The 22,790-nt window shown below is 46.4% G+C and overlaps 1 protein-coding gene across 1 annotated transcript; it reads left to right on the forward strand.

Moving 5' to 3' along the window:
* Nucleotides 1-2: 2 nt before the first annotated feature.
* Nucleotides 3-10,016, forward strand: PTGER3 (prostaglandin E receptor 3; the record flags this gene model as incomplete). Its single annotated transcript, XM_009636147.2, has 2 exons — nt 3-386; nt 9,341-10,016. Coding segments are annotated over 2 exons (672 nt in total), but the record flags the coding sequence as incomplete, so codon positions are not given.
* Between the last annotated feature and the right edge of the window lie 12,774 nt (nt 10,017-22,790).

A 22,790-nucleotide genomic window follows, 5' to 3' on the forward strand; every position in this document is an offset into this window, starting at 1 on the left:
GGTATGCCAGCCACATGAAGACGCGGGTGACCAAGGCGGTGCTGCTTGGCATCTGGCTGGGCGTGCGCACCTTCGCCCTCCTGCCCATCGCCGGCCTGGGCCAGTACACACTGCAGTGGCCCGGCACCTGGTGCTTCATCAGCACCAGTGACAGCCAGTTCACCGGGAGCCGCCTCTTCGCCTCCACCTTTGCCGTCCTGGGGCTCCTCTCCCTCATGGTGACAGTGGTGTGCAACTTGGCCACCATCGAGGCATTGGTGTCTCGTTGTCGGACCAAAGTGACTGCATCGCGCTCCAGCAAGCAGTGGGGGCGAATCGCCATGGAGACACTGATCCAGCTCTTGGGGATCATGTGTGTCCTCTCGGCCTGCTGGTCACCGCTGCTGGTAGGTCGCCTTGCTGCCCGTGCTCCCTCAGGGCAGGAGGCAGGGTGGACCGAGAGCCACCAGCCTGGGCAGGGTGGGAGGCACCGGCAGTTCAGGTTCCTCATGGACAGTATGGCTGTGCATGGTCTCTGAGGAAAGCAAGCGGGGACAGGGACAGAGCCTGGTGTGGAAAGCTGGTAGGAGAGGTCCAAGAAGGAAGCTGGGAGAGGTCCAAGAGGATAGCCAAAGTGCTGCGTACTTAGAAAAATAAGGCAAAGGAACTGAAGTCAAGAGGAGGGACCTTGGGGAATACAAGGGTCTTGTACAGAGGAGAAAGGCAGGACATGTGGAGCCTGTGGGTCTGGGAGCAGGACACTGAAGTCGGCAGTGCTCATGGCACAGAGCCACAGGTATTGGGCAAGCACCAGGCAGATTTGGGGAGGGGGGAGCAGCTGGTGCTGGCGGTGGGCCCAGAGGCAAGGAAGGGCACGCTGTGCTCCTGCCCGGCGCAGCCTGACCAGCACATTGTGCCTACTCGATAGCACCATAGGTGTCTGAAGGTGATGTGACAAGGGGAACCAGAATCTGCCTGTTCCTCGTTTAGGGGAACCTGTGAGGAAGTGTATTGAGACCTTACTGTGGTGGAGCCCTGTGCTCATGGGAAACAACCATTTATGATTTTTTATTTGCTCCCACCTTGTAGCAAAACTTCAGTGCTTTATGAGAAAAGGTACGACTTCTGACTTTGCCAGTGCCTTCTGGTTTTCGGCAGATTGCTCACTGTATCTTATTTACGGCAACATTCTGGGCTTTTTGTTTCTGTTTTTAAAGGACTCTTGAATTTCTTTCCAGTATTTTGTCATTCCTCACTTATACCCGTTCTTTCTTGTCAGGCTGGGTTAAACCCCTCCTCATGATTTAGGAGTGGAGGAGGCTGAATCCACAGCTCCTTCTGCCATGTGGGACAAGGGCACACCCAGGAGTCCAGTACCCCATCTAAAAAGGCCAGCTTATTCTGCTGTCAGAAGATAGTATGATTTTTGGGAAGTTTCTACTTCGGATCTGTAAGCAGGAAAGAACTGAAGCTAGCTACAGTAATTTTGAAATTATGTGAAAGGTACATTATGGCGGGAGAAGGATTTTTCTTCTTTCCTGTGCACAGACAACTTGAGGTAAATGGGGCTGTGACAAGAGGAATGGCTGACAAAGCTAACAGCCAGTGGGGATAAGGTGAAAATAGAAAACAAATTCATTTAATTAAGCAATGTTATCCATGTAAATTAATTACCAAATCTCCAAAATAACCCCACCCCAAAGTTAAGTCAGAGGCTGTAAGTTAACTTTCTAGAGATCATTAACAGCTTGTGACAAAAGTAAAATATGAAACCACGATGAAAATTTAGTGAGAACTTGAGAGCAAAGAACAATGTTCTGCTCCTCAAGCCCCAAGGAACGTTAGATTTGATAAGGTAAACCAGGAGACTGCCCGGTCTTTCTGTGTCTCCATGCATTGGTTGCCTGCAGCCCCAGACACCTTGGCTAGCCATTAACATTGCTGTGGCACGTCCTGCTGTCCTGCTGACGTGGGCAGTTAAGTCCCAAGGGGAGACACTAGAATTTCTTTATTTTACAGAAGTTAACCATTGCATGCTTGTCCATCATTAAACAAATGAAAAAATTAGAAGGAATTTATTAAATGAAGGAAGCACATTTGCCTCAGCCCTTGCTTTTGTAGCCTTCCCGTTGGGACGCAGGTTCTACCCTGCCCTCTGCAGCCAAAGCAGCAGGACCCATGCTGCTCCCTCAACCAGCCTGGGGGCCGTGGAGCTATTGCACCTGAGCGTTCAACCATCCTTGTGGCATCAAGAGAAAATCCCTGACATGAGGGACACTTTTTTTTTTCTTCCTTCAGAACCTGAGTACTCAGAAAAATCAGTGAGGATGCAGGGATTCCTCTTGGTGTTTTGCTTCCCATGGCATTTTTTCAGACTTAACAGTCAGAAGTTAAACCAATAAAGCTGCCCTGGCTCTACTGAATGGATCTGTGGGAAGCGTTAATGGGATGAGTTAATGGAGCAGAGCCCAGGTCAGAGAGCCTGTTGTAAACAAGGCTGACACCTCCACAAAATGCTCGGCGAGCTGGTAAGAGAGTAGGGCTTCTCTGAGGTTCGGTCACAGAAGGTGAACTGACACCCTGGCGAGGAGCCTGCCTGACACTCTTGAGCAGGGCCAGTTGAAGAGATACCGTTTGGCAATGCTTTGCATGTGTTTTACAGCCGTGGGGAAGACTGCTGCCCCACTGGGTGACACGGCTGTAATCCAGAGTGAATTTGCCAACAGTGCACTTCCCTGGTGCAGCAGCAACACTTGAAAGCATGTAACTTGTTCTGCAGAGTTCTGCAAAACTTCCCTGTCTAGTCAGCGTATGCTCCAGTCTTCGTATTCTCAAAATCAAGAGTCATGACTACTGAAGTGTATTTATACAGAAAGCATTGAAGTTTATGTACAACTACAAAGTACAGATGAGGAATAAGAGGCCAGATTTTTGGAAGACTGACCATGGAGTAACGTGAGTGCATTTTCAGGGAAAGCCAGACTGTAAAACTCACTTAACCTGTAGGCGCATCATTTAGCGGTTGTAAGAAATTTAGTTGAAACAGGAATCCAGGGATTTTCAGAGGAGATTTTCAGTTTTTTAAAAAAAGAAATCTGAGTTTTATAACTGAGAACTAATGGCTTCTGGCAACTATTACTATTAGATAAACAGTGCCCTTTTACACAGACAGTATTTTTAGACTTGATCTGTTGATGAAAATGACAAAGTGAAATGTGCTTTAACAAAAAAGTGAAACATAATTATGGTGGCTATGCTCTAAACGGCTTAACGAATCATCCTGCCTTTTCCTAATTTATGCTGGATTTGGTGGGAGAGAGGAAGTGCATACATAATGCAGGTATTGTCTCCTTTTGTTGTGTACTCAGGATGTTACCTGAATTCAGCATGGAGAACCTGGGAAAACGCTCCACTTAAATAAGTTACTGCTTTATCGTAAGTGGTTTCCAGTTCACGCTAGCCTTCTGTTTATTTTGGTGCTCATCTGTGGAGCATAACCATTGACCTAAACCGACAGCAGATCGAAATGAGTCTGAGCTAAAATAGAGGAAGCTATTCCTTGTTTGCACAGAAACACCAGTGCAGCGCAAACTGGACTTCTCATATTTCTTTTAGAGCTCCAGGCTACAAAATTATTCACTCACAGAGTTGTTTTAAGGCTACGTAAAGCCAAAATGCTCAGTTGTTCTGCTGCTTTTCCTATTAAAATACTTCTTCTCCTTAACCCTCCTGTCAGACAGAAATTAAGTACATTGTCCTTTACAGGCATTTTCATTAAAAATATGTTATCTTGTAATATTTTTAGATGTACAAACATAGTTATGGAAAGCACCTTCGCTTTGAGAGACAAAAGACAGTGATACCACTGAGCTGCAAGGAAAATAGATGGCTTCTTTTCTATGAATCAATAACTCTTAGTGCTAGTGCTCCGCTTCCATCTGAGGCTGAAATCACCACCTATTTCAAAACCGTCCCAGCATACTGACCATTGCGGTTTGGCCATGCTGGCAGGGAAGGCCTGTGGACCTCCTACAGCCAAAAAACTGCATTTTGCTGGACTGTATTTCTCTAGGTAAGGTCACAACCAAGTGGTACAAATTAGACCATGTTTGTTGGAAGCCGGCTAGATTCTGACAGGACCTGTCACAATTCCCTGCATCGTTATCCTTCTGTAAACATGTTCTTATTAAAATCCTCAGCCTTCTCCAGGAATTGTCCAAGAGGACTGCAAATGATTTCACTGTCGTACGTTTCTCAGAAACAGAGAAGTAACTTGCTCGAGGTTGCTCTGCTGGTGAGCGCCCTGAGGGGCGGCGGAGGAGAGGGCACTGCACGCAGTGCTGCCTGCGCACGCGCCAGGTACGCCGTGCTGCCGTGCAGAAAGGAGCGTGGCCTTGATGCGGAGCAGGTTCTGAGAAGCAGTTCTTCCCAGGACGTATTGATCACGTCTGTGGTCCATGCACACCAGGAGGTGTTGCGTTGCCCTGCTGCAAGAAGGTTGCTAATAAAGACGGATCGTCAGGTGCCATATAATTTAGATCCTTCCTGGATTACTGTCAATCTGATGGATGAGCAGCTACAGTGAGGGGGTGAACCAAGGTTAAGGTGGTGTGGATCCCAAACGTACCCCTCTGTAGTCTAGTTGGCTGGACTTGCCTTAGCTTTGCCTGCGACAGGTGGTATTTCTACTTTAACAAAGAAATCCACATCCATGCTAGGCAATGGGTAGTTCTCCTTCAGAGGTCCACAAGCAGAGTCTGTAATGGCATTTGGCCTGCTTGAACTGAAGTCTTTCATTCTGCCTCAGCTTCAACCGAGGTGGCAGAAAAAAGTCCTAAAAATTTAATGAGACCAAATTACAATTTTGATTTTAAAACAAGATGGTACATGACTATAGGTATTCTTAGTCATTACAAGGAAAAATCATATCCTCTCCATCGTGGCTTTCTGTGGTTCACGTGCCACAGCCACTGTTTGTATTTCATCACGAGAATCCCCTGTTCCTTCTATGGCTCACTTCTTTATGTGTGAGAGAATTGTTTAAGCAATAGATTAGGGCTAATGGGAGAGGAGAAGCAGCATGAGAGGATGAATCCTCCTGTCTTCATGGTGCATAGAAAACATGATTGGTTTTTTGGAAGCTATCTCAAGAAAAGATTTTGCAGTCTGGGACCAGGAATTTCTCATCAGATTCTGACCCTATGTTCTAGACTAGTTACTCAGCTCTTGCTTGGCTGAAAAATATGCATCTTCAAGCACATCAACTTTTTATTCTCTATCTTTCACTGCACATAGCAGCAGTTTCCAACATAGTTTGTCAAACTGGAAAAGTATCTTTGGAAAAGTTTTTGTCTCTTTTTTTTTTTTCCCCCACCTGACTACAATGGGAGCTCATTCTGAACTCTTTGCAATATAATAGTAAGCTGCCTGGGAGTCCCTCAGGTACCACAGGCTGCTCACATAAAGTTATGCTGGTGGCAATATATCACAGTGATGCTTGCCAGCTGGGGAGCCTATGAAACAACCCTGAAGAGTTCTTGTGTACTATAATCCAACTTTATTCAAAGCACTGTAAAGACATCTCACAAAACGTATCTTGTCTTTGGTTGTAAGTTTGAAAACAGGAGCAGTGGAGATTTAATGTTATAAAACTGCATTCAGTGATAACAGGGAAGTTTTATCTACTCTAATTGAATAAAGACAATTATGAACTATATTACTGTATGCATTTTGAGCCAAATTTCTCATTATTGTGTAGTTCCATTGACTTTATTCCGCCTGATGTTGTTCCTCTACCTTTTCTTTTAATTCATTTAGAAGACCAGTACAGGCCGTGATAAACAGCCTCTGAGGATATCAAACAAATAAGATTTCCAACAGAGCAATTGTTGGTCCAAAAAACATTCCAGTAAAGGAATATTATGTAATAAAAACAAAAACAAGCGGCAGTTGTCTGCCTTGGAAATGTATTTTATTAGCCTGATATTTTTGTAGCTCCATGGGTTCACTAACAAAAGAACAAGACAACAAAGTCTGCAACACAAGGGTCATTGCAGAGCTCCCAAAGGAAGTGCTGGAAGAGCTGATCTGGGAGAAAGAAATCAGAATACTGGAAATGAGAAATGCGGTGTGGTTCCCACTGGCTAGTGTGATGTCCTGTAATGCCGGCACAGCGTATTCACATAGTACTGCTACTCTTTACAGCATGGTAATGCTGCCTTCCCCGTCAAGAGGTAGGTTGTGCTGGACTCCGGTGGGCATAGGAGGCAGATGCTGCAGGTACCATAATCCAAGCTGTGACAGTGGCAGTGTCCTAAACAGCCGGAGGTGGCAGAGGAAGTGGTAGGGTTGTGGTTGTGTGGGTCTGTTGCACAAGTGGCCTTTCAATGTGGTCTGGATCTGCATCTATCTGTATTTTTAAAAAGCTCTACCAGTGGTTACTTATTTTCATTTTTATTTAAATTAAATGTAGTAGATGGAATCCTCAACGGCTTCTATTTAAAGAAACAAAAACAATTCTACTTTGCTGTCCGAGCTGCCCTGCCTTCCGGACTCATCCAAGTCTTTCCAAGGTCAACACATGGTTATTGATCTGGCACCCAGAATATCGCTTTGAATGGAAAAATCCTCCCCCGTAGTCTCTGTGTGGTCACTCTTGCTCTGACTGTCCCAATTTATGGGGACAGCAGCAGTCCAGACGTGACCTTTCTGGGTGACACTCCACTCTGAAGACAGCCTTCTATGGGAAAACCTTTTGCTGGGATCACTTGGCTTGTGCTGCTGCTGGTGCGGATTGTCTTGGTTCTTTCGAAAGGCTGAAGTCAAGAAGTTGGACAGGGCTGTGAATAATTGACTGAGATTCTCGTCCCTCGGGCTGTTCCCTGTGTTTTCAGAACTGGCTGCCAGTTTGTTTAGTGTGTGGTACCACTGACCTTTGCAAAGGCAGTGAATTGGATGTGCATCAGAGCCATTGTGCATAGGTATCCATCTCCTTGACATACACAGTAAGCACATCAAAATGTACGGACCTACTGCATCTCAGTTCTGCTGGATTTGCAGATACTAAATTCAGACAGTCATGGTCTTCAAGTCATGCCCAGAAGAAATTTGCAAGCCAAAAGGCCGGACCTGTCCAGGAGAAGTTGGGTGTTCAGAAGCCCTGTCCTCGGAGTGCAGACTGTAGCACGCGTGCCCTACGCCTAACTTCCCAAGTGTCAGGTCACTTCGCGCTTCCACGCTTCAGCCCGTGGTAGGAGCTGGTACCCAGGGGCAAGGCCTGCTTGCAGTTACCTGATGTGCATTATGAAGCATCCTCACATCAGCTCTGCCTTTTTTTTCTTGCTCTAAAGCACCTGAGAGCTGCGTTGTGCATCACAGCCAGGTGTAAGAACACAGGTATTTTCCCACTGTAGAGCTGACACGCACGTCATTTGGCAGCGAGTTGCGTGGCAAGTGCCTGCTCAGGAGACGTTTTGATCCCTGTGTTTACGGGCTCCTGGAAAAAACATTGCAATACAAAATCTAATGTAGCTTATCTGTAGAGAAGCAACTAAAAGCCTCTAAAGTGATATATATTTAAGCAGCTGTAGTTGGTATAGAAAGCTCTGGAGAAAACTTTAGACAACAGATACTGACTAAACGATGGAAAATTATATCTGTCTGACATCTTTCAGAATGTGATTCATATTTCCCATGGTTATATATTAGTATATGAGAGCATCACAACACCAGCTCTGGTGAGCTCTCTCACCAGCCTTAAGAAACAAAACAAACCAAAAAAAGCTGCTCACTGTTTTTACCTGCATAAGCAGCAGCTGGATAACAAAAACAGTGCTTCTGTGGCTGGAGCGCTGCCCTGGAGATCCCAAGCTGGGTTCTTTTCCAGTCACAGGTTTTCTGTGCAGCCTGTAGCAGCCTTTGGCAGTCTCCTGCCTTTCTAGTCTGTAACATGAGAATAAAGGTGTCCTTGTGTTTCAAGGCTCATGGCATTGATAGCTGTGAAGCAAGTTTATGTCTTAATGTGGAAAATGAAAACATACAAAAGTATTGTTATTTTAATTGATTGAATCATTATAGCGCAGTCTTCAGTTTAGAAGTCTTTTAAAGATTGTAAGCCTTGTAGCAACCTGTAAGAAAAATGGATCCACCCTGCTACCTGTACGGTACCAACAGCACATGTCTTCACTGAGACTTTGAAATACAAGTGATAAAATTACCTTAAAGCACAGATTTTGGGGTGGAGGTATTAATCAAAGCTGCCTCTTCTTTGGCTTTTCTGAATTCACGAGTGCCTATCACTGACCAGTGCTTATGTTTGACATGTGCCATCCACCTACTACCCATGGCAGGACCCTGATAGCCCTATGCTGTCTAACTGGTATTGCAAATCAAGATGCCTGATGGCATTTAATCCCCCCAAAATCAACCTGCATGTAGCTTTTGGCTCCCAGGCCAGAGCTTGCTGATCTGTGCTGTGAGGTATGGGAGACATCAGTTATGGAAACTTCTGCTTGTGTGGAACATTTTATGGTGTAAATAGTGTCTTTTGGTCATGCCAGTTCAGATGCTGTGGGAAACAGATTCCTAAATATATCACTCTCTTTGCTGGGGGAGCTGAACTGAGGGGGGAAAGGAGGAGAGACAGGTCAGGTTAATCCAAAATGCAGTCTGTGGCTTTTGACAAAAGAAAAAGATTTTTTTTCTGTTGACTTCAAATGTTTTCTTGACTCCTAGCCCAAAACACCTTTATTAACCCTTTTCTTTTAATTTGGCTCAGTTCATAAGCAGAATAGTTTACCTTAAAATTAAATTCTAAAATTTAGAAGTCATAGAGTAAAACAACTTCGCTTTAAAAAAAAGAAGACATTTTATATTTGAAGTTCTTTTTTCTGACATTTACTGTTCGTAACATAATTTTGAGGAGCTCTACTCATCATGAGTTATTCAGCTGTTCCTTGTAATTGTGGTAATATGATAATGATAAAACAAGTTCCTTTAAGTTAATTTTGCAAGGTCAGTAATTTCCCTTTCTAGCCAAGGCCATCTTGAACCTCTAGGATTTAGCATACAGATTTCTGTTGTATCTCAAGCAGGGAAGCAGCATGTGCTGCCTTGTTTTAGCATGAGATCTATAAATAAATCTGACTGATAGCTGAAGGGTATCATTTTTTTCACTCATTTTACACACAAATACAAACTGAGCTGCTCTCGCAACGCTTATTTGTTCTGATCACAGTTTGAATTGGACAAGGAAGGAAAAAAAATTATTGACAGGATTTTGTCTTTAGGGATGTTCGCATGTCATGATAGACAGGTAACACTCCCTTAACATACATCACTTTTTCTTCCTCACTTTCCTTAGATAACGATGTTGAAGATCATCTTCAGCCGCACATCGTTTGAACACTGCAAGGAATTCTCCAGTGAAGCCCAAAGCTCAGAACTGCACAAGGAATGCAATTTCTTCCTGACAGCTGTGCGTTTGGCCTCGCTAAACCAGATACTGGATCCGTGGGTTTACTTGCTTCTCAGAAAGATCCTCCTCCAGAAGTTCTGTCAAGCAGCCAACGCTGTCTCCAAGTGCTCTAACAATGAGTGCAAAGAGAGATCAATCACCTTGTCAGAGGAAATCCGACGGACAGCGGCATGAAGGAACATTGATCCATTTGCATGGAAAAACTACTTTTGACAACAAGTAGTTTTAAATCTTACTGTGAATTGGGGTATCTGTAACATGTTAGCATCTGCATAAATAGCTGAAAATGGTATTACTGAGTGGGCCTATAGTGCCAAATAATTATTTATCCAATGTGCCAAAAATTCTCACATACAGAAGAAGGAATTGGTTTTGTTTCTACATTCTGTTGTTATTGCCATTCATAAATGAGCTGCAGAACATGAAGTTTTGTGTGCCTAATATAGAGTTTGGAGGGAATTTTCTTGTAAGGTAGAAAAAATGGTTTTCCCATCAGGGGAGACTTGGAAGAGATTCAACAGATTAAATTACTGGAGACACCCACTCCTATATATATTTTAATACTAAGATTATCTACTTCAGAGAGTCCTTCTTCCTCCTTTTTTCTGGAGGGACAAGGGCAGGAAGGGGCAAAAAATATAAGAATTAAAGGAAGACAAAACTAGGAGACTTTATTTGGATTCCAGTGGCTTAAAACTGAAAAGGTTGTGCTGTACCAGTGACGGTACGTCATTCTCTTTCAAGAACTGAAGGTAGCACAAGTGTCATGACACATGGATTTGTCCTGATAAAAACTCATTCTGCGTGGATGGTAAAGGAAGCTTATCTGCTGAAGAGGATGTAGCATTGGGACAAATAGCACAAGTGAGAAATCTGTGGTTTGGGTTTTTTCTTTTTAAAAATAGCAGCCTGTGAAATACCCAGGCATAACAAGAATTGCTGTTGGCAAAGCACACTATAAAACTACTTTGAGCAGATGGAGAGAGTGATAAACAGGCTGTAAGAGACCGTAAATGTTCTTCTTCCTGTAGATCAATGGCAAAGGTTTACAAAGCCAAAAATACTGCTTTCATATGAGTTGTTTTAGTTGGAAATGCACATTTTCAGGAAAAAAATGAACATCAAATGTTTTTTAAGTAATGGGGATGCCATTCAAAACTTCTTCATTACTAATATGTCCTGCGAAGTGCCCAAAATAGTACCCCAAAATAGTTTACTTCTTCTTTCCTCCAAAAAGACAAATTTGAGAGATACGGCAGCTTTGGATTTTTTTTTTAAATAAAGCGGACTGGAAGAGGTGGGTAGAAGTGTGTGCATTAGTCAGATCTTTCCCCCAGGTACCTTCCAGGTTTTATTGGAAAACTGAGTTCCAATCCATTTGTGCCACATCTGACGTTTATCTTTACAAGGGCTACGTTTTCTCCTCGTTTTCTTCACCCTTTTTTAGATGATAGCCTCTAATGTCTCCTGTTTCATGGCCTCTTGGGTGAAATTAAATGCAAATACAATAAAATACAATAATATATCATATAGTTGTACACCATATACTATGTGCCACATAGTATCGAATTCAGGGGCCTTAAAGGCAGATGTGTTCCTGCATCTGCTAGGAATTTCTTGCACAGAACCTTTATTTTTACTTCTCTTCCTTTGTTTATAAAAGTTACTACTCAAAAGGGAAACTGGCTACTCACTTTTCTTCTTCTGCTACTGTGTTGTCTAATTGCTTATCTTCGTATCAGTCAAACAAAAATAATTAATCTAACAGCAGAAGCCACTGTCTACATAAATCTACGTTTATCTGGGTGGAGTTTAAGTGCAACCTAGAAGCTAATGCCTTATCTTAATTCAAGAGCCAGCCTAAAACCACAGAGAGGCATGTTCTGTAAGGTACTGCCCTTCTTTTGTCAGTCTCATCATCTTCTTCAATTTAATGCAACAAATTGCTTTTTCAGTTACAAGTTGACTGCATCCTTCAGGCTGTGGGACCCCACGCTCGGAGCCGCCTGGCCCCAGCGAGCTGCTGCAGTGTGTGTGAGCCGGTGTTGAGCCTAACGACTACACGTGCCCGTGCGTCGGCGGTGCTGCTAGCCCCAGTTCATTTACTAATCGGCACTTTGGGGAACACGGTGAAATAAGAGCATTACTCGTTCTCTTTGAAAAAGTGCCTTGCAGGATTCATACTTCTTTTAAAAAAAATTATTTTGCAACATAAAAAGCCTGTTCTTCTGTCCAGAGGATTGGTATTGTTCAGTTCACGTACATTAGCTTTTTAAAACAAACAAACAAACCTGGTCGCTTGTAAAATATGTCAGGATGACCTTAACAATTAGACTGAATCATTCATTGTCAAGAAATTTCTGAGCAGCAGCACTTGCGGAGCATAGAGACGACTCTGGGATCCTAAGTGGGATAGCCAGGGAGAAGTTCTGCAAGGAAGAGTGAGTCAATCCCGCTTTTATCAGCTCTTTCATAGCGGCAAGAGGAGAATGCAGGTTTTTCCTGTACGCAATCAATCAAATACCTGGTAAGGAGAGAACAGCTCAATCGTGACATTGCCTTAAGCAGGCCCCGTGTTCAGTTCTCTGGATGTGGGCTCGTTCTTAAGTGTCAGGGGTGATTTCACTTTAGTTCGCTTAAAATAATTTTGTTACGCCACGCCTTTTCTTAGTGAAATAGGACACTTATATTTGGAAAAAGGCAGTTCTGTCCTTCTTTGGGTGTGGTAATATGAAGAAACTATTTTAAATACCGGAAAATGGGAAAGAACGTCTGCTTTTAATTTGTTTACAGAAAAGGAGTTTAAGCACTATTTGCCAGCCATGGCTGCCGTAACGGGACATGGCTGAAGGAACGCACTTTTAAAAATGAATTCAAAGAGTTTAGTGTAAATTAAAGCTTTTTTTTTCCCATTTACATGTTTGAGCAGTCTATTTTTATTGCATTTCTTTAAAGATGCCTTTTGTGTGATGTATTTAAATTCCACTATAGTAGTATTTCCAATACTGGTTTTAATATGTCGTACTTCTGTCAAAGATGTTATGGAAACTGTGGTGTATGGAAAGATGATGTTGAGATCGTTGTTTGCCTTAAAAACTAGCTCATTTGTGTACCCAATCAATGTGTGTTGTATCAGTCAGAATAAAAGTTCGGCAGAGTTACCCGTCTCCGTTCCCTTGATCCCTCTTTCCTGGGACGCAGCGGCGCAACAATTTCGAACGGCATGTGCAGAGCTGCAGGTGGAAGCGCAGCCCCTGGCCCCCAGCTGTGACCGCTGGCTGAGCAGATCCCTCCTAGCCAGCGGAGCCGCAGGGTGCTTGCCCACCCTCCTGCCTGCTGCCCGCTCCGGGGGGGGCTGCGCACAAAGCGGCAGGGGGTGGCAGGGAGTGGCCCAGCCTAACCTGTGAAGCACTGCTCGGTAGCATGCACGGTTAAGTGACTTCTGCACAAGCACCACCTGCTGATGCAACGCAACAGGTCTTGACAGGTTTACATAGATCAGATCTTATCTGCACAGTCTTCCAGCTCGTGACCTTCGCCTGTGGGAACCCTGCTGCACCGCTCAGGGAGGCTAGCTCCGTTCCCTGCCTCAGTACAGGCTTTGCCGTATGCCGAGCCCCTCTCGCCAAGGGCGTTCCCACATTTTTTTTACATCATTTACTATTATTTTACTTTGATTGTTTTGCATTTTGTAATTTTAACACAACCTTTTTGAGCTTCTAAAAGCAGATTTATACAGATGAGCAGCGACTCCACTCATGCTGGAAGCATCGTTAGGACGGGCAAACCCAACCTACCACCACAACAGAGTTTGGTGTGCTCCTCCGGCGAGCCAGTGAGACATCACCCTGAGTTTCTCCCAAGTTAAATGACCTTCAGAAGAGAGACAGCAAATGACTATATGTAATTTTCCTTTGTTTCAAATGCCCTGCCTTGTTCCTTACTGTTTGATGGATTTATAGTGATTGCCATGCGGTGGTACCACGTTTCACTGTGGACTGGCACCCCGGAGAAATGGCCACTAGCTAATACATGGAGGAGAGATACCCAGCAAAGATCACCTGTCAAATTACAGCTTTTCTTGGCTACTGTCTGGAAAAGAGATTCACCTGGAAAAAAGGAGTCCTTCATAAAGGATTTACTGAAGTGTCCCGTGGGTGGGCAGAAACCTGTTTATCATGTAAACATCTCCTGCAGCTGGGGCAGAGCCTGAGCCGCCGGGTGCAAGAGTTAATGTCAACAGCCACAGGCTGGGGGGGAACCTTGAAATAAGACTCCTGCGCCAATAATGTCAAAAGCACCTTTATTTAAATTTCCTCAACCTAGCGTGTCACTGCAGAACTGGAAATACTCACCAGCGCTTCAAGTTTATCCATTAGCATGCAAATGTGAGCAGTTGGCAGTCAACAGTGATTGCTGCATTGAAATCTTTCACTTCTGGGGACCAGAAGGGAGCATGAACTATTTCATATGTGGATGCTTCAACATAAAAAGTGACACTTTTTGTACAAAAACCAACCAAAATCAAATTTACGGACAGAGCATTTCTTGCAACATACCTGAAGAGCCATGCAGGGCAGCAGTGATACTCACCCAAGATGGTTTGGGCTGCAGTCACTTTGCAGTGTCATGCACCACTCTGCAGCTCTGTGGCCCCACATTGGGTCCTATCGGGTGAGAGAAGATGAAGATCTCTGCCACCCATGGTCTGCCAGCAGCCAGAGAAGCACGTGTGGAGCAAACCCAGGGCTTCAGGAGCTCAGGACATCCCACTGGCTGTGCCCAAAGCCCAGGCTTCGCTGTGCCCCGCGGGCAAAGCAGTGCTTCCAAGAGCAGGCTGGGGCTGGGTCCCTGCCAGCAGCAAGGTGCGTGCTTGGTGCTTGGTGCACATGGCCACGTCAGCAGCACCCAGCCAGCAGGCTCATTCTGTGCCAGCCACGCACACCAACGGTGGTTGCCCAACTATCCATGCCACGATGCTGGTCGAGCTGCCCCGGTGAAAGCACCTTGGGCTGATTTCCACAAGCCCTGCCAAGGTGGGTCCTGACAACCCCAGAGCAGCCCAGCTGGAGCCCCAGGGGTCCCACGGAAGCATCACCAGCCCCCGGGTGTCAGGGTGTCTGCTGCCCTTGTCTTCAGCTTCCTCCCTTTGGCAGCCACCCCTCACCTCAACAACCGGCACCCGCTGCACTAAAACATCAGCCTGGCTTAGCAGAGCCAGAGTAACCCTGTGAGCCCAGCATGACCAACAGCGCTCTCACACTTGCAAACGGGCTTAACGCATCTCCGTGCTGATCGCTATCGCTCTGAGCACATGAATTTGAAAGCAAACAGGTTGCACAGAGGCAGCGTTACCCAAGATGTTTATTTGCAAAACAAGTATGTAAAAGGAGGCCCAAATCTTGCACATGAAGTAATTGTGAGAAATGGATGTGCTTGCGGCACAGTGGGAGAACAAGGAAGTTGGATAATGCTTAGTAGTAAAGCATGAATCGCTCCCCAAAAGAGCAAGAGAAAATTGGCAAGGAGGAGACATCAGGCACCCAAGCTGTCCCAATGCACTGAAGTAAAACCTCAGATAAACCGTCCCTGCTGAGGCGGCCACACGTAACCCCACAGCACAGCGCCCCGCGGCCCATGCCCCTCAGCCCCCAGCCAGCACCCGGGCGGCCACTGCCAAAGGACGGGCTTTCCAACATGCTCAGCCTTGCTGCAGCTCCACCCTCAGCACAAGTCCCACGTGCAGTGAAAGTAACACCTCGCCACGGCATCTCAGACCTAAAATTTTAAACTTCCTTTTACCAGCTAATTTGATCTCAGTTCAGAAAAAAAAAAAAAAAAACCAGCAGGGAAACTATGTTAAAAAAAAAAGCAGGATGCAAGAGAGCATTAAGGGCTGTGAAATGAAAGAGATGGAACCACAGAAAGCAAATCTTTTCTATCTTGAACAGCAGCAGGAAGAATGACAGCTGATAGGTCTGGTTGCCCAGAGACAGCAGAAAGCTCCCCGAAAGCACGCTCTGCAAACAATAAACAGCTTTTTCAAGATGCACAAGTCTCTGCCCAGAGTTGCAGGAACTTTGGTGGGTTGTAAAGTTGTGTTTTACAGGCACAAATCTTGCTGGGGCTCCCTTGATGACGTTTTCACCCAGAGGAAGAGTCAATCCTGAGCACAGCCCTCCCCAGCAGCTCGCTTCGGCCCCAGCCCCTCGGCCACGCCGCCTCTGGGCACGTCCCTCGGCTCTCTGCCTAGTGGGGCTGAGCAAGCCCTGGGGAAGTCGGAGGTGGTTTTCCACATGCTTCCTCCATCCATGGCTCTGTGCAGAGTCAGAGCTGGTGCTTGGTCTTGCAGGGGGCACATCCCGGCTCTCGGGGTGCAGGCACTGCCCCGTTTCTGATTAACAGATCCCCCAATACAATTAAAAAAATTAAATGCAATGGCTGTATTCTTCGTGATGTGGAAATGAGTATTTTAAGAATACTGTTTTGACAAATTATAAACATGGTGACAAAGGGAGAAGATAATTTTCAAATAAATGTGTGATACTGGGTTACCAGAGGCATCGGCAAAATGGCCTTAGGGGTGAGCTCATCTTTGTCAGAAGTGGGAGCACCTGACTGCCTGCAGGCAAGATGCTGTATATTCAGTGAAGTATTTTAGGTCACACCAATGCAGCAAAAGATTTGGGATGAGGCATGAATTACTGACATGAGCTGTACACCCAAGACAACTTTCCATGAAGGACTGAGGTGTTCCCCTGGCTCGCAGTGACCCCTTGACCCTCCAGTCCTCCAAGTCCCATGTGCTCAGGAAGTTCCCCAGCTCCCTCCAGTAGTTCTGGGCTTCACTAACCCTGGGATCTGAGCTTGGCTGATGGTGAATATGTGAAATGCCCATTTATTTCATATATATATATATATATATATGTGCATGACTATCTGTGCACTGTACAGATGCACTAGTGTGCTATTGCACTTGTTCCTATTTAATCCCAACTACAAACCAAGCCAGCTTCCATGGGGCAGCTTCTTCCATTGCTCAGGTGTCCAGTGAAGAAGGTCCCTGGACCCAGCAGGAGCTTCTTGTGATGGCCGAGCAGGATTTCCACCACAGCATGGGCTGCGTTATACGGACATGACTATGTCGGACCTCCCAGCTCCCATGGACTGCGTGCAAGGGGGAAAGGAAGGAATATCTGCAGCCAGGGTTGCAAAGGAAAAAAGAGCCATCCCTCAGCTGCCTGCTAGCACCCAGGAATCCTCAAGGACTTTCAAACAAGCAATAACCTGAACTTGGCTCGTGAAACAACAGCTTGCAGTCCACAGGCTTCCCGTGTCCAGCAAGCTTGGGTCTGGTGGATCTTTTCCAAAAACTGTTGGCAAGAGCAACAGGACCAGAAAGGTATTTACAGGCTGTGTCTCACGGATTGCCGCCGATTTATGGGGACTCAAGTCACCATGTAGCTCGCTGGAATTAATGTTCCTGAGATTCCTACTTTGAGATGGCTGTCTGAGTCCCAGCTCCTTTCTGTGCATTATAAATCTGCAGCCATTTCACTTGAGAGCAACAGGTTATAAATTAACCAGTTGCTGCTTTTATGGTTTCACAGGTTTTTCTCAGTGGAAGCGTGGGCACTGTGGTGAGCACCATCCTGGGGGATTGTGCTGAAAAGGGATGTGCTGCAAAGCAAGCAGCGGAGCGGTGAGTTATTCCCCCGGCGCCGGGCAGCAGCATGCCCCAGCGCCTGCAGCCCCAGCGGACTGTTGGTGCTCCCTGCGGGGCTGAATTCAGCCCTTCCCCAGCACCACTGCCAACAAAACTGAGCATATGCTTGATGGTTATCCCGCTCCCAGGCTGCACACACTGCAAAACTAATGCTGGGTGTCTTTTAGCCAAACAATTCCATGCTCCGTTTTCTTTGGTGTTTCCATTCTTCCTGGGAAGTGCAAAGACAAATTTTCCATTTCTGTCAGGATTTAACTGTTTGTGGGACTTTATGAAGAGACCCGCAGGGGTGCCAGGGCCACAGGGCTATCCCAGGCACGTTAAAGCGAAAGAGCCCTGGCTGCATGAGCACTCGAAAGGCTGGCAGGGGCTCTGCCCCCCCCCGCGCCTGCGTCCTGCCTGTTGCACTCCTGCCTTTCCTCAGCATTGCCTGTGAAAATACAGAGCACCAGAGTCTTATCTTTGGCAAATTTTAGCAGCCCAGGGAGTCCCAGTGCACGAGAAGAGCAGCAGTGTCAGGCAGCTCGCCGGCAGGCAGCCTGCTCTGGAGCAGTAGCAGAGCAGGACTTCAGACTGGTGATTTGTGGTTCCCCTTCTGCATCCAAGACATTTCTGGATGACCCCAGCCAGTGGCAGTCCTCTGGCCAGCTTTCTCAAGCTCTGGTTTCCCTCTGAACATTTCAAATTTTTCAGGAATGAAGTCAAAAGGAGACTTAACTCTGAGTTCACCCAGGCTTGTTCATGTCAGCATCGCCCTAAAGCACAGAGCAGTCTCAGCAGGCCCCAGCACTGATGCTAACGGGGAATGTGCAGAAATTCAGCCCTCGCTTCAGTCCACTGCAGAACATAGAAGAACACTTTGAATATAGAATATGTTAAATATCTTAAAATGTGCTTTATTAAAGACGATGTATTCATATTTTGGGCTGCTTTGTTTTGCTAATAAATTGTTGCAAAGGATAGAATCCACAGTTATTATGACTTTTTGTAAACGTACTGATTTAACAAACCTTCTCCACCCTTCAACATACAGGCTGTTTGCACAGAGGAGAGCCACAGTTATTAGATGTGTCCATTAGGAAAAATAAATTCAGCATTTATAAAGGCTCTTGGGCTTGCAGACGAAAAGAAGTATACACCCTGTTTAACAGTGACTTTGTAGTGTGAAGGCATAATTCCTAACAATTTGCAGTTTATGTGACAGGTTGAAGTCAGTTGGATTTTGCCTGATGTATTTGCAATGCCCTGTCTTTGAACATGAACCAGCTTTAAAGAAGAGGCACAAAACCACGCCTAGAAACCCCTTGCCCACACTTGGGCAAGGTTCTGTCCCATCCTGCCAACTCAGGGCAAGGTTGTAGCCTGTCTCTCCCACCATAAGAGCGGTGCAATGTGCAAACCCTTCCAGTCCCCCTCCAAGGGTGCTCACCCATCGGTGAGTCTGGACCGGTCTTCATGGCTAAGTACTGTGCAACAGCCCGAGACCAGAGAGATGTTCCACTGGAGCTGGGATGAAGCCCACGTGCCGAGGGCAACAGCACATACAGGTGGGTTTGGGGTGGGAAGTCACCCGTGCCACAGAGCTGACCCACCCCAGGCCATCGCAGGCTGGTGATGCTTCAAACCCACTCGCCCACAGCCTCCATCCCTTCCCCAGCCTAGGCAGACAGCGCTCCAGGGGCTTCTCTTCCCCACAGGGGAGAGCCGTCTCCTGTAACTCAGGTGTGAGGGACCTTAAATCCTTAAGTACTGATACTTAAAATCTTTAAGACTAAAGGGATCTTTGAAATATTAACACCTTCAATAGTACATAAATGTCATGAAGGCAAGGAAATATCAGCTTTTTGTAGGGCATCTCATTTAGCAGAATAAAGTGCAACAAGGTTCAGTGGCTCAGGACTAAAACCAGAGAGTTTCAAATTGCAATTTAGGTGCTATGTATGTAAAACAGTGAATGTGGCCTTAGACTAAAACCGCCAGACGTGATAGAGTTTCTGTCTCCTGGAGCTGTCAAATCATGACTCTTCCTCAGAAGAGGACAGGTAAAGCCTCCGCCAATACGTTCGCCAGGCCCTCGCACTAAACCACCTCACCGCCCTTTCTGGTCTTCAAAAGCTGCTCATTTTCCTGTTGAATCTGTGCTGTTACCTCATGTCTAATGGAGAGGGGGAGAGTCACTAATTTACGGGGATTGGATGTGTCAAAATGCTCTGGAAATGAACGATTTAGCTTCAGAATAATCGGATTCCTCCCCCTCCTATCCCTTTCATGCTGCTGCTCTTGATCTTCTGAAGGCCCTTGACAGGAAGATGAGATGAGGCTACAGACTCTGCAAATTACTGTTCTCGGTCCCACTGGGGCGCTCCCTTCGTCAGCCGTCCCTGCAGCCAGGCATCCCCCGAGCCAGCGCAGCAGAAAGCAAGCCTCCTTCCTTCCACCGTGACAAGCTTCGATGGGAGCCTTTTAATGACAGTGTTTTAACCAAACCGCAACGTTAATAAAACGATCTCTGCTTTGCTGAAGAATGTCCTTTAAACTTGGCTGGCCGCTGGCTTCAGAAGCAGTCCGTGTTGCTGGCAATGCCAGCCCAGCGATAAAGCAGCCTGGAAGGTTAAACCTCCAGATGAATTTACATTATGAAGGGCAAGAACTTACTGTCCTTTTTGTCCTCTGCCAAGGCTGCCGTGTCCTCCCCAAAGGTGGCAGAGCAGAACTTGTACTCACTGACTGCGGAAGGACATTGTGTTTGCAGAGGCAGCTGCCAGCAGTGCCCAGCCCGGAGGTGCCACCGGAGGGGCAGGGGACCCGTAGGATTGCTGCACCCACAGCAACGTCTCCCACGCAAGGGGCAGGCAGGCACCTTCCTGAGATTAAAACAAAGCTAAAAAAAGAAGATGCCCTTCTGAAGCTCTGAAGCTAAAGGATGAGGAGTGAAAGGTTTCCTCCAGAAACACACAAGTCCCACCTTTCCAGGGTTCCTGCTCTTTCCAAAACCCCCTGAGGTGGGCACTAGACCGTGGTTCATCGAACCAAAGCTCAGTTCAGTCTCTACAAAGCCCATCAGTGTTTACCGCAGAGCATCTTCTTCCAAGACCAGGTACAGAGGCATCTTCAGGACAGCCTGAGGGCAACCTCCAAAGACAACTGAGAGTACAGACCCATTTAATGCCACATTTAAAATTAGGATTTTTTCTAAATATATAATGAAAAAAAAGATTGAAGAAATTAAGATCAGTCCAAACCTGAATTACTTCTAATTAATTCATACATATCCTTTACAGTGGATGATTCAAAGTACCCTACAGCTCAGCCATAGACTAAAATCCCAGAGAAGTACATCTTGGTTTATGGAAATGCTTTACAACCAGTCAGGGAGGTTTGCAGGAGACATAAACCATCCCGCCTCCATTAGAAGTCACTAAAACTCTGCCAGCCTGCAGAATGACAGGATTTCACCTGGTGGCAAAATTTATTTCTAGTTTTAAAATGGCCATTCCTGAGTCTCATAAGACGATCAGAAATTTAATAAAGGTAAGATTGTGATTGCTTTTAGGATGCTTAATAAACCAAATGTTATTGATTATTTTTCTTATTAAATGCATGTGCAGTTCTCCAGTATCTCTTGCTGCTACCGTATAATTAAAACATATGTTTGGTATATGATTAATAACAATATATTCTAACTGAAGAGCTTCTGACAGAGCACTTCCCACCATCCTCCCCAGCACGACTCAAAAGACCAAGGAGAGCAGTATGTCAGGTTTTGCTGCCCATGCTGGGGTGTAAACCCTGAGGAGTGAAGCCAAAGACTTGAGATGACTCTTGACCAATGTAACCTAAGGCAAGAGCTCCTGCAGAAGCGATGCTCCACACTGGTGGCATCCACCCATCTGTCCCTCTCTGCTCTGCACCGCTCACTGAAAGCTACATTCGAACCTACCAGGGTTAGGACTCTCCTTCCAGACCAGTGCCTTCAAAACTGCTGTTGCTTCAATACCTCACCGGAGACACCGGCTTCATTACAACCCCGACGGCTCCGGCTCCTGCCCACCACAGCCAGGCTCCGCTCCCATGCCAGGTCCGGATAATTCAGTTTTCATTTGTGTGTCCCCAGCCGACACAAATACAACTCCCATTTGCCAGGGTTATCTTTCAAATAGTATCTAATAGCATACTCACCCAGAATTTATTTTGGTAAATCCCCCAGAGTTAATTTGTGGATGAGCCATTTCAAAGTAAAGAAAAAGATACAATCAGTGCGGCAAAGATGGCACGCAGCTGAAATCTTTGTCTTTGAATTACACCACAAGTAGCTCACAGAAGACATTGCTGAGTTTGCAAAGCACATGGATGCATACCTTTGAGGGAGGGAAAACATCCCAGACTTTTTCAGAACCTTGACCTGATCTAATAAACTGCAGCCAGCAGAGCTTCACCACAGCTGACCTCAGGCAAGGAGGTGCCCCTGCACGAGGAGGAGCTGCTGCTGGGTGCAAGCAGAGGGACCATTTGCACCCTGACCACATCAACACAAACGTGCGATGTACACAAATACTGCAATTCCATCTAAGCTGTCTGCGTGCCCTCCTCTGTGCTCAGAATATAGTTTGCCTTTTTTTTTATAGAGAACACATCAATGCCACGGGGGACTTTGGAAGCCAGTACTTTGATGCATTATTTGCTAATGAAATAACAACTCCTCTTATTCATCAATAACAATCTCTCCATTATAATTATGGTGTTTCCTTTTGATGAGAAACCACGTTTAGGTGATTGCTGGATTGCAGCTCAGCTTTGGAAGTCACCTAACATCACCGTCCTAAAGCTTTTCCATGGACGATGTTCCAAGCCCCTCTCTGTGGGCTCTCTGTGGACCCCCAACTGCTCGGTGTCCCTGCCAGTGGGCAGCTCGGGCATGGAGCCCCCACGCTGCTGCCCACCCACCGCCAGCCAAGCCCACCTGCGCCCTGCTGCTGCCGGGAGGCAATGGGCACAGACACTGCGTATGCTGCAAAATCCAGCACAGGATCTGTAGCCGGCATTTTAAGACTCAGGAACCAAGATTTTGGCTTCTGAGCCTGGATTTAACTGCTCAAAGAAATGGTCTGAGCGTTACTGTCCTTGATACAGCCTGTGCTGTGCATGGCGGGAGGCACCAGCTCCCGCTTCCAGGAGAGTGCCAGCAGCCAGCTGCCCGTAGCCCTGAATTGGGAAGGCAGAGGCATAGCTCGATGAGGCTGGCTACAAGCTGTTCAAGCACCCAGGAGCATTTATCGCAGAATAAACAAATCCATCGGGCAGCAATATTCAAACACCAGCAACAATATGCCCGGGCTGCCCCTCCTGCCCCCCTCCCTCTCCACGGCTCCCTGACAGCAGCGCTGTCCCATCCCCACTCCAGTGCGCCCAGAGACGGGTCCCTGAGCATCCCCAATACCAGACCCCACAGTGGCAGTGGCTGCCTCCTTCCAGCCCGCGACAGCACCCGGGGCCAGGAGAGAGACTGGAGCCGCCAGCAATTAAAAGACCCAGCAAGCTGTCTGGGAAACGCAGCCTGTGCAGGCTCTCCCTTCCCGCGCCTTGCTCCCCCAGCTGCAGGCTGGGATGGGG

This window comes from Egretta garzetta, unplaced genomic scaffold (assembly GCF_000687185.1).
Source record: "Egretta garzetta isolate BGI_Z169 unplaced genomic scaffold, ASM68718v1 scaffold163, whole genome shotgun sequence".
In the NCBI taxonomy this organism is placed as follows: domain Eukaryota; kingdom Metazoa; phylum Chordata; class Aves; order Pelecaniformes; family Ardeidae; genus Egretta; species Egretta garzetta.